The sequence below is a fragment of the Schistocerca nitens genome, chromosome 6 (assembly GCF_023898315.1).
Source record: "Schistocerca nitens isolate TAMUIC-IGC-003100 chromosome 6, iqSchNite1.1, whole genome shotgun sequence".
In the NCBI taxonomy this organism is placed as follows: Eukaryota; Metazoa; Arthropoda; class Insecta; order Orthoptera; family Acrididae; genus Schistocerca; species Schistocerca nitens.
The window spans coordinates 572,170,395-572,184,812 of record NC_064619.1 but is presented as its reverse complement, the minus strand read 5'-3'; the positions used below and the strand labels follow the sequence as shown (position 1 = coordinate 572,184,812).

Below are 14,418 nucleotides of genomic sequence, written 5' to 3'. Positions count from 1 at the left end.
CAGAGAGACCAAATAATATTCTTACTACAAGAAGAACGGAACGAAGGAAAATGCGGTTTAATGCACCATTGACCACAAGACCGTAAGAAAACGATTGAAATCTCGGACTAGACAAGGATGGAGAAGGAAATTGTAATATGCCCGCCAGACATTAAGACGGGCGCAGAGGAGCTAGCGTGGTTATCGCAACGGAATAGTGAACAACGCTGTCAGAGAGGGCGAGGGTGAAGAAAGGCATGGCAGAAGATGTGTACCTGCCAGCGCCTAGAGGCCTGACACAGACAGATGTCGACACCCGCAAACCAAGACTTCAACTCGCACTGTGCACTGTCTCCGTGTGCTCAGTTCTCAGTCGCTCGCGATTGTCGTGCCCACAGGCATACATTACTAGACTGGCAAGATGCATCTTTTACTGAATCCTGACTTTTGGTGAGGTAAGATGGCGGCGTCAGCAAGTTTGTATCTACATCTACATCTGCGTGGTTACTCTGCAATTCACACTTAAGTGACTGGCAGAGGGTTCGTCGAACCATTTTCATACTACTTCTCTACCATTCCACTCTCGAATGGAGTGGGAAAAAGGAACACCTAAATCTTTCAGTTCGAGCGCTGATTTCTCTTATTTTATTATGATGAAAATCTACCCCTACGTAGGTGAGTGTCAACAAAATATTTTCGCATTCGGAAGGGAAAGTTGGTGATTGAAATTTCGTAATTGGATCTCTCCGCAAAGAAAACCTCCTTTGTTTCAGTGACTGCCATCCCAACTCGCGTATCATATCAGCGACACTCTCACTCCTATTGCGGGATAACACAAAACGAGCTGCCCTTTTTTGCACTTTTTCGATGTCCTCAGTCAGTCCTACCTGGTAAGGATCCCACACCGCGCAGCAATATTCCAGCAGAGGACGGACAAGCGTAATGTAGGATGTCTGTTTAGTGGGTTTGTCGCATCTTCTAAGTGTTCTACCAACATAGCGCAGTCTTTGTTTTGCCTTCCCCACAATATTATCTATGTGGCCTTTCCAATTTAAGTTGCTCGTAGTTGTAATTCGTAGGTATTTAGTCGAATTGTGACAGCCCATAGATTTGTGCTAGTTACCTTATACCCAAAATTTATAGGTTTTCTTTTAGTACCCATGTGGATGACCTTGCACTTTTCTTAGTTTTTCTCGCACCATACAGAAATTCTCTCTAGATCATTTTATAATTGGAACTGATCGTCTGATGATTTTACTAGACGGTAAATTACAGCGTCATCTGCAAACAATCTAAGGGGGCTGCTCAGATTAGCGCCTAGATTATTTATGTAAATCAGGAACAGCAGAGGACCTATGACACTAACTTGCGGAGCGCCAGATATCACTTCTGTTCTACTCGACGATTTACCTTCTATCACTACGAACTGTGACCTCTCTGAGAGGAAATCACGAATACAGTAACACGACTGAGACGATACTCCATATTCACGCAATTTAATTAATAGTCGCTTGTGAGGAACGGTATCAAAAGCCTTCTGGAAATCTAATAATATGGAATCGATCTGAGATCCCTTGTCGACAGCACTCATTACTTCATGGGAATAAAGTGCTAGTTGCGTTGCACAAGAATGATATTTTCTGAATCGGTGTTGGTTATGTATCAATAAGTCATTTTCTTCGAGGTGATTCATAATGTTCGAGTACAGTATATTGTACTACCAAGATTTTCTGAAACCAAATGACGTTGTCGCCTTTACGAGGTGGTCTAATAAAGTTTTGCAGTTGATGAAATATTTTTGGACTAGTTGAATCATACATTGTAGAATTGAGTTATGAGAAGAACATCAAGTTGCATATTCATGCGTTTAAAACAGACGCTAGTTTTCATAAGAACACTCAAATGAATAAAGACACTTGTTCTCAACGACAAATAACACATTCTACTTATATGAGCACTTTCATAATGAGCATACTATTCGATGAAAAGCCAAAATTGATCAAAACTGGTAAAAAGGATATCATGAAGTTATGTCTGTTAATACTAGATGTATGTAACCCTCTAAAATGTACATAAACTATTTAAGCTTTGCCAGTATTTCAGATAAGACAAACTGTAATGTAATTATTTAGGATTACAACAGCAAAATACTTAGGATGTTTCTAGTTATTCTAGTAATGTGAAATATTTCTTTCTGCTACGGTCGCAGGTTCGAATCCTGCCTCGGGCATGGATGTGTGTGATGTCCTTAGGTTAGTTAGGTTTAAGTACTTCTAAGTTCTAGGGGACTGACGACCATAGATGTTAAGTCCCATAGTGCTCAGAGCCATTTGAACCATTTTTTTATTTCTTTCTTTATATGTTCCATCTGTTATACGAGAAATTACAACCAAACACGATGCACCCAATAACCATTTTGTCACAACTCTAAAGGTAAAGTTCATCACCATTTCTTGCGACTGTTTTATCAGTAAATAAACAGATTTTTACACGTCCTTGCGCTCGCCTCCATATTGCTATACACTGGTATACATATGTTAAATGTTACAGCATTAAAGTTAGTTTCTTACTTCTGTAGAGCAAATGTGGAGAAGGGAGGTGTTGCCACATGTCAGAAACTGTTTTGATGTCAAGAATATTGATATTAATAAATTTTGCTCAGAGCAGCACTTAGAAGCTTGTGCAACAGAAGTAGTATTTCACGATAAGTCCTTTATAATACAAGGTAAATACAGATCACCTTCAGGAAATTTTAACCTCATTATAAAAAATCTAGAAGCTCTGTCGTCTCAGCACATGGTAAAAAAAAAGTGGTTGCTGGTGATTTTAATGTGGATTTATTGAAAATCTCTGTCAGTAACACTATCATTCAATTTAGTTTTTACTGCAAACTTTAGAACTAGGATATGTAAATGCTCTGCGACTGCTATTGATAATCTTTGTAGACAAATCTAGGGAAAAATGTCATATAACGAAACCAATAGTAAATGGGCTATCTGATCATGACATGCAGAACCTTATGTTAAATGTTGAAACTTGTCAGGATAGAAAATCTATGAAATCTGAGTACAGGAGGGTAATAAATAAGTCAAAAATTGAGAAATTCAGGAAATTGCCCAAAGACATGAACTGGATAGACGTTTACAATACTTTTGACTCAAATGGAAAATACAAAGCATTCATTAATAAAGTTACCTCCTCTTTTGAAAGCCGGCCGAGGTGGTCTAGCGGTTCTAGGCGCGCAGTCCGGAACCGCGCGACTGCTACGGTCGCAGGTTCGAATCCTGCCTTGGGCATGGATGTGTGTGATGTCCTTAGGTTAGTTAGGTTTAAGTAGCTCTAAGTTCTAGGGGACTGATGACCACAGATGTTAAGTCCCATAGTGCTCAGAGCCATTTGAACCTCTTTTGAAAATTGTTTTCCCCTAAAGGTAATTCGCCGGGGGCTGTGGACGAACGAGTCTAGGCGCTTCAGTATGGAACCGCGCTGCTTCTACGGTCACAGGTTCGAATCCTGCCATGGGCATGAATGTGTGTGATGTCCTTAGGTTAATTAGGTTTAGGTAGTTCTAAGTCTAGGGGACTCATGACCTCAGATGTTAAGTCCCATAGTGCTTAGAGCCATTTGAACGATTTTGAACCTAAAGTTAATTCAAATAACAGAGAAGTCAAAAAGTAAACTGTGAATTACACAAGGAGTAAAGACATCATGTGGGACAAAAAGGAGACTGTGTCTACTATCTAGGAACAATTCTGATGTTAGAATTGTAATGCATCAGAAAGAATACTGCAAAATATTGAAGTAAGTAATCAAGAAATCGAAGCAGCTTTATTATGAGAGAAAGATACTTATAAATAAGAACTGTATGGGATACAGTGAAGACAGAGACAGGTGGAAGAGGAACAGATAGTGCTAAAGATAAATGAGACTTCGGTAACAAATGCCTGTAGTGTTGCAAACCTCTTAATCAGGTACTTCATTTCTGTCACTGACAGCTTGGGGTTATCTGATGTGGTGAACAGTGCAATTGAGTATCTGAGACCAGTCTTCAAAAATACCTTCAGTAAAATGTAGATGACATATCTCCCAAACAAGTAGCATCCATCATAAAATCGTTAAAATCTAAGTATTCCAGTGGGTATGATATCAATGAAGTTAATCAAAGGGTGCTCATGCTAATTGGGTTCTGACTTAAATTATTTTTGTAATCAATCTCTTATCAGCAGAACATTTCCAGACTGGTTAAAATATGCTGAAGTTAAGCCTTTTTAAAAGAAGGGGGATAAAGAAACACCATCAAAGTATCGACGAATTTCACTACTGCCAGCTTTCTCAAAAATATTTGATAATGTTGTGTTCAAGCGTCTCCTTAAGACTCTGACTGCCAATAATATATTTTCCAAGTCACAGTTTGGATTTCTGATGAGTTCTGATACAGAGAAAGTTTAAAAAACTTACAGTGAGGATGTAATTAATTCATTAGATAATAAATTCCAGCCTACTGTCATCTTCTGTGATCTGTCAGAAGTCTTTAACTGTGTCAACCACAGAATTCTCTGAAGCAAATTAGAATATTATGGTGTCACTGACAATGCTGCAAAATGGTTTGAGTCTTATCTATCTAACAGAAAACAAAGGGTTTCATTGTGAAATACCTGTGCAGTAAGCAGTCAGTCTTCATCTCTCTGGGAATTAATTGTAAGTGGTGTTCCTCAATGTTCCATCTTGGGTCCATTGCCTTTTCTTGTGTACATTAATGGCCTCTCATCTGTTACATTGCCAGATGCTAAGTATGTTTTGTTTGCAGATGATACTAACATCGCAATAAGTAGCAAGTTAAGTACAGATTTAGGAATAGCTGCTAATCAAATTTTCACTAACATCAATAAGTAGTTTTAAACTAATTCACTGTTATTAAACTTTGAGAAGACCCACTATATGCGGTTCAGAACCTGTAAGAGAGTTCCCTCCAGCATGTGTATAACATATGAAGACATGAAGATCGAAGGGGTTGACAATGTTAAATTTCTGGGATTACAACTCGATAGTAAATGAGAAGGGCATACCACAGAATTGCTTAAGTGCCTAAACAAATCTGTATGTACAGTGAGAATGATGTCAGATGTAGGAGATATAAATATAAAATAACTTGAATTCTTTGCTTACTTTCATTCTGTTATGTCATATGGGATCATATTCTGTGGCAACCCATCAAACTGGCAAAAGTTTTTAGGGTGAAAAAGCGTATGATAAGAATCATTTGTGATGTAAATTCAAGAACATCCTGTAGAAACCTGTTCAAGGAACTTTGTATTCTAACCATTAATACCCAGTATATTTATTCCCTAATGAAATTTGTTGCAAGTAATACATCTCTATTTCCAACCAATATCTCAATACATAGTATCAATACTAGGAATAAGAACAATCTACATAAAGACCTAAAATCACTTACCTTGGTCCAAAAAGGGGTCCAATATTCAGGAACACACATTTTCAATAAATTTCCAGCAACCATTAAAAACTTGGTTTCATATAAAGCACTGTTTAAACAGAGTTTGAAAGACATTTTGATAGGCAACTCCTCCTACTCTATAGATGAATATCTTAACAGAGCTTGTTAAGCCAACTTAAGTAAAATTGTCTGTTATATATCAGTTTCGACAGCACTTGGCCACAACAGTAAAGATTAAGTATTTGGTGTATGATAAATATAGTAATAGTTCATAACAATGTTTCATTCTCACAGCGTGTTAATTCTGTAAATATTAACTGTTCCAGTTTACCGCATTGTATTCACATATTTCGACAGTCTCCTGACAAATGGTCAGGGCAGTAAGTATTATATTCAAATGTTTTATGTTTTTATGTTATACTTTCTGACATGTTCCACACCCACGACAATCATGTCATTTTTTGGGTCTATGGAACGAAAACTGAATCTAATCTAATCTAATCCAGTCTAAAGTTCTGGCTTCAGTAACGCCGATGATACTGTACGTGGTGTTGCCAGTCTATTAATGTATGTCTGTGGTCGCGCCTTGCTTTTGCCTCTGTGCCTATTCTCTGCACTGTGTTCGGACTCACTGCTTCCCTGTAGAGAACAGTTTCCCTCTTTCAGGGTTTCAGCTCTCTGACTTGTAGCCGAGCCGCTGTCGCCTAGTGTAGTTACATTCTTGCCTACAATGGCGGTTGGTGGCGTTGTCACGTCTTGAACAAATACTGAAGCGGCTACGTCGCACGATATTATGCTCTGCTTTCTTTTGGTAGAGATAAATTGTGGCCACCATGGACCTGGCATTTACGCACTGTAGAAGCAACGACAGCTGGAGCACGTATAATTGTAGGCACAGCTCGCAGAATGCGGAACTGATACACTCTCACGCTCCGGTGGTGGCGGGCCAGCCACCTACAGAGAAGCCTGCTCCCCTGTCGTCCCCCGATACCGGATGTCAGTTTCGACGAGTCTTCGGAAAGGTGGGAGTATTACCTGCGCCGGTCCTTGCTGCACTGCCAGATAAGGTGTATCGGCGGTCCAATCGGTGGGGCTGCCTATTATTATCCATCAGCACAGGATGACATTGGGGTGACAAAAAGTCACGGGACAGCGATAATCCCATATACAGATGGCGGTAGTATCACGTGCACAAGGTAAGTCATTGGCCGAGCTGTCATTTGTACTAAAGTCATTCATGTGAGAAGGTTTCCGACGTGATAATGGCGGCACGACAAGAACTAACAGGCTTTGAATGCAGAATGGTAGTTGCAGCTAGACACATGGGACATTCAATTTCGTGGTTAAGGAATTCAATGTTGTGAGATCCACACTGTCAAAAGTGTGCTGAGAATACCAAATTTCAGGCACTGCTTCTCACTACGGACAACGCAGCGGCTGACGGACTTCACTTAACGACCGAGAACAGTGGCGCTTCTGTAGAGTTGTCAGTGCTAATTGACAAGCAACACTGTGTGAAATAACCACAGAAATCAGTGTCCAACATACGACAAACGTATCCATTAGGACAGTCCGAAGAGATCTGACGGTAATGGGATATGGCAGCAGAATACCTTTGTTAACAGCACACATCGGCTGCAGCGCCTCTCCGGAGCTCGTGACCATTTCGGTTGGCCTCTTGACGATTGGAAAACAGCTGGCCAGATGAGTCCCGATTTCAGTTGGTGAGAGCTGATGCTAGGTTTCGAGTGTGCCGCAGACTCCACGAACCTATGGACCCAAGCAGTCAACAAGGCATTTTGTAAGCTGGCGGTGGCTCCGTAATGGAGTGGATTGTGTTTCCAAGAAGTGGACTGGGTCCTCCGATCCAACTGAACTGATGATTGACTGGAAATGGTTATGTTCGGTTACTTGGAGACCATTTACTGCCATTCGTTGACTCTATGTCCCCAAAACATGTCACTGTACCACAATCGTTTATGATTCGTTTGAAGAACATTCTGGACAATTAGAGTGCATGATTTGGCTACCCAGATCGCCCAACATGAACCCCATTGAACATGTGGGAGGTAATGAGAGATCAGTTCATGCACAAAATTCAGCACTAGCAACACATTCGCTGTTATAAACAGATGTAGAGGCAACAAGGCTCAGTATTTCTGGAGGGGACTTACAAGAACTTGTTGAGTCCATGCCACGTCGAGTTGCTGCGCTGCACTGAGCAAAAGGACGTCCGACTCGATATTAGCAGGTATCCCATGACTTTTGCCCCCTCAGACAATACAAAATTGTGGAGAATTTGAAGTATCTATAGAGCCTGAGAAATTTAATCTTGAGCTCCTTTGTCATTTGCTCACACAGTATTTTTGTCACAAAACCCATGTAGTGACGGCATGGTTACAGTTTAACCAACACCACTAGCTACCTGGGCAGTCGTATGTGGCATGGATCGCCGACCTGCAAGGACTCTCCTGCAAGTGTCAGTTAGCGTGTCCATAGTAAGCTGCCTAATATGCGGTGTCGCTAGTGAGGGACGCGATCGTCCGGTTAACATTCGACCCAGAGGTCAAAACTAGGGCTTTAGGCTTTCCCGGCCCTTCTCTGGCCACAGTCGCTAAGCTTGCAGACGCGCATGAACTTGCGGCAGTGGCAAGGGCCATTCTTTCCGACAATTGGCAGGTGATGAAGATGTGCGTAGTATACAGGCACCAATGCCACGTGAGGTGAACCAGGCGGCCTTGTCTTCCGCTGAGCCACCGTGTGTTGACGCTGTCAACGATTAATAGTGCAGTGACGTCACGGCGCTGCCTATCATCGCGTACATTGGGCTCGTAGGATACGCATCAATCATTGCATAATAATCCCCGCTCACGACGTTTTCCGGATTCTCGGCGTTGCTCCCCTTCCATACCTGTTTCTGCTCAATGGGCACGCGGGTCGTCTGGTCCCGAGTGTTATTTGGTGTATATCACCGACATTAGGTGCAGTATGTGGAGTAAGCCACAAACTGCATCATTTGGCAACACTTTGTGACATAGTGCGAGCCGCGGGGCAGTCATCGGAAGACCCGGTGTTTTCCTTGCTCTCAGAGGTGGTCTCTGACGCCCCACTAGCGCTGCCCTTGCGTATTTTACTGGCGCTGGTAGTGGACACGCTACCGAACGACTTTTAGGCAGACACAGGAGCTATGGTCAGACTCATTAACTCGTATAGGTACTGGCTCTTGGGCTTCTCTGCATTGCAACGGCCACTACGTCACGTTGTATTCTACAGTAAGCAGAGTATTCCTATGAGGGTAAAATTCTCCGTTTCTGCACATTATAAGAATATGGAATAGTACATTGTCAGAGATTAATTCACGGTTGGCGTAAAACATTTTTCGGTTAAGACACATTTTCTATTTTTGGCTTCCAGCTAAATAGCAAAGTACGTTTTTTATCTCAGTCAGTCTCCTTCCAAAATTTGAACTCTTTACGATAGTCATACGACCAATTGTTTGAGAATTCCTTCTATGAGACAAAAAAATTTCGAGGTAAACGTCTCACTTTAGCCGTCGCAATAACTAAATTTTGTGAGCCCACCATGCGCGACAAAGGTCAAGGCCTCAGCATCGTTTTTCCAATTTCGTCAAGTCAGTGGGGCGCTCCTTTGGTGCTGATGCAGAAGCCAGATGGCGTAATGCACCACTGCAGCGATATTAGACAGACGGTCAACACACATCACAGACACATATCCGATTCGCCAGCCAGAGGAGTTCTTGGTGAAGTTGTCAGGGGCTAGTATTTTTCACACATCAACTTACAAAACACATACCTGCAGTTGCTGCTGGACACCACTTCACAGTGTTTCTTAGTGCTCAACACCCTCTTTAGCCTTTATCAGTTTAATTGTTTGCCTTTTTGGAGTCTCATCTGCACCTGGAATTTATCAACGATGTTTGGAGCAGCTGATTCAGGCCATTCCGTGTTGCACAGACTTCTTTGGTGACATCTGGGTCTCAAGCTTCATGCAAGAAGAGCGTTTACAGAATCTGGAGACAGTTTTCCAACGTCTTCTGGAAGTGGCATACGTTGCAAATTGAAAAATTCTAGAATAAGGAATATGTTCCGTAGAATTTGGAGTCATAGGAGAGAGGCGATGCCAAATTGAAGCTATACGTCTATCCTGTCACTCCAATGCTTTCTGAGGTTGGATTACTAAAAAATAGTGAAACATTAAGATGGTGGTTTAATGTTTGTGATGTTCTACATAGCCGCTCCCCACCTGAACACAACACCGAGAGCGCTCATACAACCATGTGAAACCATCAGAAATATCCTTCTTAAGGATTTGTTCAACTGCCACATCACATTGGCTTGAATGTCAGTTATGTCGCCAAAGTGTTAACCCTTCATGTGAATGTTTGTACTTTGTCGTTTTGTGTTAGTTTAGTACTGATAACATCAGTCTCGTCACCTGTGATGATTTTTTTCTGGAAATGAATTGTCCACACTTTGATCTTCAAGTGGAAGTGGGCATCCATGCGTCGTCGTTTTTGTTCGTGAGTCAAGGTGTGAGGGATAAATTTTGCACACTTTTTGCTCTTCTTCAAAACATCCTGAAGAATGTCTTGAACGCTTGCTGTAGTGACGGTAATCCATTGCAGTCTGTGACACAACAACGTTGGCTCACAACAGCCACACGTCCACTACTTAGCACTGCCGATCATAACTGACAGCAGCTGACCTCACATATTTGACAGAAATAAAGTAAATCTCTGAACTTTGGTGTTTGGGAATGGCTGATAACTGCCAGCAGAACTTAGAGCTCCAGAATCAATATCAGCCCGACGCATATTTTTCATGTGTTGGGAAATTTCGAAATGTGTTTGTCTCTTTGCAGAAACACTGAGGAAATATCCACCAGCTCCAGTACTGAGCAGGGAGAGCAATGCCGAGTACCAGCTACCTGACAGTGACATTATCCTTGAGAAAGGTACTAAGGTTTTTATACCTGTGTATGGTCTGCATCATGACCCAGAGTACTTCCCAGACCCTGAACGCTTTGACCCTGAGAGGTTCTCAGAAGAGCAGAAGGCCCAGAGACACCCATATGTCTACCTGCCATTCGGAGAAGGACCACGCATCTGCATAGGTGAGTCATGGAAGCTACTTTGGGGTGATAACACTTATGTATTACATCTCAATTTACCCATTTCAAAAATCATGTTTATTTCTCTACTTTGCATTCATTTTCTGCACCTTCTATTTGTCAAGAGAGAAACAGATAATGATGGGAGTGAACTATTTCTCTGTATCTTTGTAGATGAAACACTATAAAACATTTATTTTTTCCCTCCAGAAACAATGAAATGTTCTAAAATAATAGAATCGTTTAAAACAAGGAGCATTTCAAATCTGAAAATTCTCTCTGAATACTGCTGGTGAAAAACTGGTAGGATATTTTAACCCATGAAACCGCTGCAACAACAAAAGAGACCAATGCACTGCTATTTCTTCAGGAGCATACTTCTTCCCTTACTTCACAGTGACAGCACCTTAACTATAGGTGTGTGTGTGTGTGTGTGTGTGTGTTACAATTAATGATGAAGGAATTCATGCTGCATCACAAGTGCTACCCACAAGTCCTTCTGAGATAAGTTAGCTGATTATGCACAGTGACGGTAGGCACTTGTTACAAAACATACTTCTCCTGCCTCACTCTTCTCCATTGTGGCAACTGCTTGACTTGCACACTGCAATCCCATTTAAAATCAACCAAGTTAAAATGTGTACACTATGCTTACTGTTTGTAAATCACTTGACTGCTGCACTCCTTACTTGTGAACTGGCAGGAGTTGTAAGACTTCAAGCTGTTAATGCTTTGAGTCTGACCACAAACCCTAATGGTATTAATAATAATAATAATAATAATAATAATAATAATAATACTTTGTGCAACACTGTAGTAGCTGAGTAATGAAGCATTTCTGAACTACTGCAGGTGCTATCTACAACTGGGAAAGACATTTTCTTGAGCTATTTAGCATTTGTTCTTTATATGCCTCAATCTTATCATCAGTGATATACAGGACAAAGTGCAACATATGTGTGTAGTGAGTGGACTATGTGAGGTTCCTGTGACCTCCTCAACATTACTGCTACTAATTGAGGAAAAGTAATTATTGATAATTTACATAATTATTATTAAAGTCTTACAAAATTGTAATAATAGTAATGATTTTTTGAAAATAATTCAGTTTTGTGCCTGAAATAGAATCGAATTGTTTAGTGTTTACACTACAGAAAATTTCATTTTATGCCTCAGAGGTCAACTACCCCTGCATTGGGAACCACTGTCATAGAGTATGTCAGCGAAATGCAAACACACATCAGCTACAGTGGCACTATCATTTAAATAGATGTTGCCTATCTGCATTATCACAATGCTCAGTAATGAATGTGGGTCACTGAACACATCAATATGCAGTGAAGGGGAGTACCAGATATACTGTATAATCGTGAGATAACCATAAGTATGTAAACATTTAGTGCTGCTTACCATCTTTTAATTCAGTCTAGTAGCTTCCCTCATTTCTTGATATTATATTTAATGTATGTGGGTGTCGAGTAAATTTGAAAAATTAATTGGGCACAGAGAGTGACTGAGAAAGATGTGATGGTCAGGATATAGGAGAGAATAATTTTGGAAGTTATAAGAAAAAGAAAGAACAATGGGATGGTCAGCTGTTGCAATGGAACTGTTTGATGGTGAATACATTGGAAGAAACAATTTGTGGGAAAAGAATTAAGGAAAGGAGAAGATACAAGATGGTGGATGACACTAAAGGAAGTGTATGCAATGTGGAAATGAATAGAACAGTACGAGGCAGAAGGAATGGCTAGCAACCGCCTCTGGGAATAATAATAATAATAATACTTCAACCTTGCATGAAATGTGGAAATTTTATTCCTTTACAGTAAAACTTTTTCACTCTCTTTTTGTTTCAGGGATGAGGTTTGGGTTACTGCAGACAAAAGTTGCTCTTACATATCTGCTGTCAAGATTCAGCTTTGAACCAAGTGAGAAGTCTGTTCACCACTTGACCTTTGAGCCCAGATCGTTTGTTCTCATGCCAAAAGGAGGTATCCAGCTGAGAATGAGAAAGAGAAACCAATCGTAGTCTGAGTTACAAATGCTTTAACATTTTGTACTTATGTATATATATATATATATATATATATATATATATATATATATATATATATATATATATATATATATATGTGTGTGTGTGTGTGTGTGTGTGTGTGTGTGTGTTTAGCAGTTCTTGTCGCATTATTTCTAAAGAATATAAAGCTGTTGTAATTAGCAGTTAAATGAGATATGTAACTATATTTTATACCACTTAAGCCACTATATTATAGTTAATACACTACATCACATAACTCAGTTTATCTGAGCTCCACAATTATGAAGATGATTGTTCTAAATATGCCAAAATATAAAGAATATTTACTATTCAGTAAACAGTGATTTCTTTGAAATCCATTGATATATGCTGTTTGCTACTAATGATTTTCTTTGACTGAGAGAGAGTCTGGTACAGAGTCAAATGTTTCACTTGACTTCTCACTGTGAAAGCATAATAGAAATTATCATTTCAACTGAGACTGTAACTTTCCTGATACACTCTGATGGCATGTTAGATCACTGTAAGGTCAATGCCCTTAGATTCATCATGTTAGGATCAAGAATTGATGATTCATTTTGCAGAGCATTAGCACACAAGTAGTGTTTTCATTTGCTAATAAAGATCTGCATCCTGAAACCAGCAGCAACTACAATACTGATTAAATTGTAAATTTGTTTATGATGGTTTCCTCAATATAAAAGCAACATTACATTGAAAAATCACACAATTTTCTTTAGATCAGTGTATGTACTGTCATTTGTCTTTCAGTATAGCAACTGTTCTTCCAACACAAAAATCGTGCTACATGTAGCATACCACCTTCATTGTATCAAATTTTAATAGAGTGACTTTTTGGCAGTAATCTTTTCTCTATTTTAAGTTACTCTGAGAGGACTGTGCAAAGAATTTTAAAGTTCTGTACACTGTCTGCATACCTGCTGAAATTGGTATGTGGTTATACAGTTCTAAAACTGCCTACTTCATCCCTTCTCTCTCTCTCTCTCTCTCTCTCTCTCTCTTTCTCTGTTGGCGATCACAACCAGTGCCAATCTGACTCTTGATTCACAGACCTTTTAACATAATACATACATATAGAGTTACTGATGCATATGAAATAAATAGCACTTTGTTTTTTAACATTATATTTTTTTTTTGTTTTGACAATACTCTCCTAATGGTAAAACTGTGAGGATACTGATAATATTTCTATGTTACATCACTTGAAAATAAAATCGTTATAATTAATGTTATTATGACTTAACGATTGAAGTTTTTTATTTCCATTTGAGGAAGGAAAAGTTGCCATGTAAATACCATATTTTAGAAAATAAGCATTTCTACTAACTTTACAGCATTTATGAAACATAAATTTAAGCAAGAAGTTACACATTTCAGCCACTGGGAGATCATATTGAGTGTGTGTAGTGCAAATATTTTACTACAAAGTATTCAGTTTCGTATGTACTGTTCAAAAAGTGTGTCTGAGCTTCAAACAAATGCAAAGAACATTGAAGTAATATGCATGTATATGTTTTGCTTATAATGTAGTCAGTGACAGTAGGTAATTCTTATGCAACACAGATACAGTACCTCTGGAGGTGGCACAGAAGGTACTAAATTGAGTATGATTGTATTAAAAAGAAATAATTGTCCCTTGCATAAGATTAGATTTTCATATCATCAATTAATGCCATACATAACTTGTCTCTTGAAATATCTTATTCAGCTCTCATTTATATATTAGATCCTCTGTTGTTACTTAAAGAAACTATTAATACCTTATATTACACTTGAAAGCTATTTCACAAAC

At 39.5% G+C, this 14,418-nt stretch overlaps 1 protein-coding gene across 2 annotated transcripts in view; it reads left to right on the top strand.

The window, feature by feature from the left end:
• The window catches only part of LOC126262942 (cytochrome P450 6k1-like), a 125,740-nt gene extending 113,115 nt beyond the window's left edge, over window positions 1-12,625 (top strand). For both annotated transcript variants that reach the window (XM_049959881.1, XM_049959880.1), the window contains exons 7-8: window positions 10,316-10,567; window positions 12,424-12,625. In XM_049959881.1, coding sequence (XP_049815838.1) covers window positions 10,316-10,567; window positions 12,424-12,596 — 425 coding nt within the window. In that variant the 3' untranslated portion in view covers window positions 12,597-12,625. The remainder of the gene's footprint in view (window positions 1-10,315; window positions 10,568-12,423) is intronic.
• The last annotated feature ends 1,793 nt before the right edge of the window (window positions 12,626-14,418 follow it).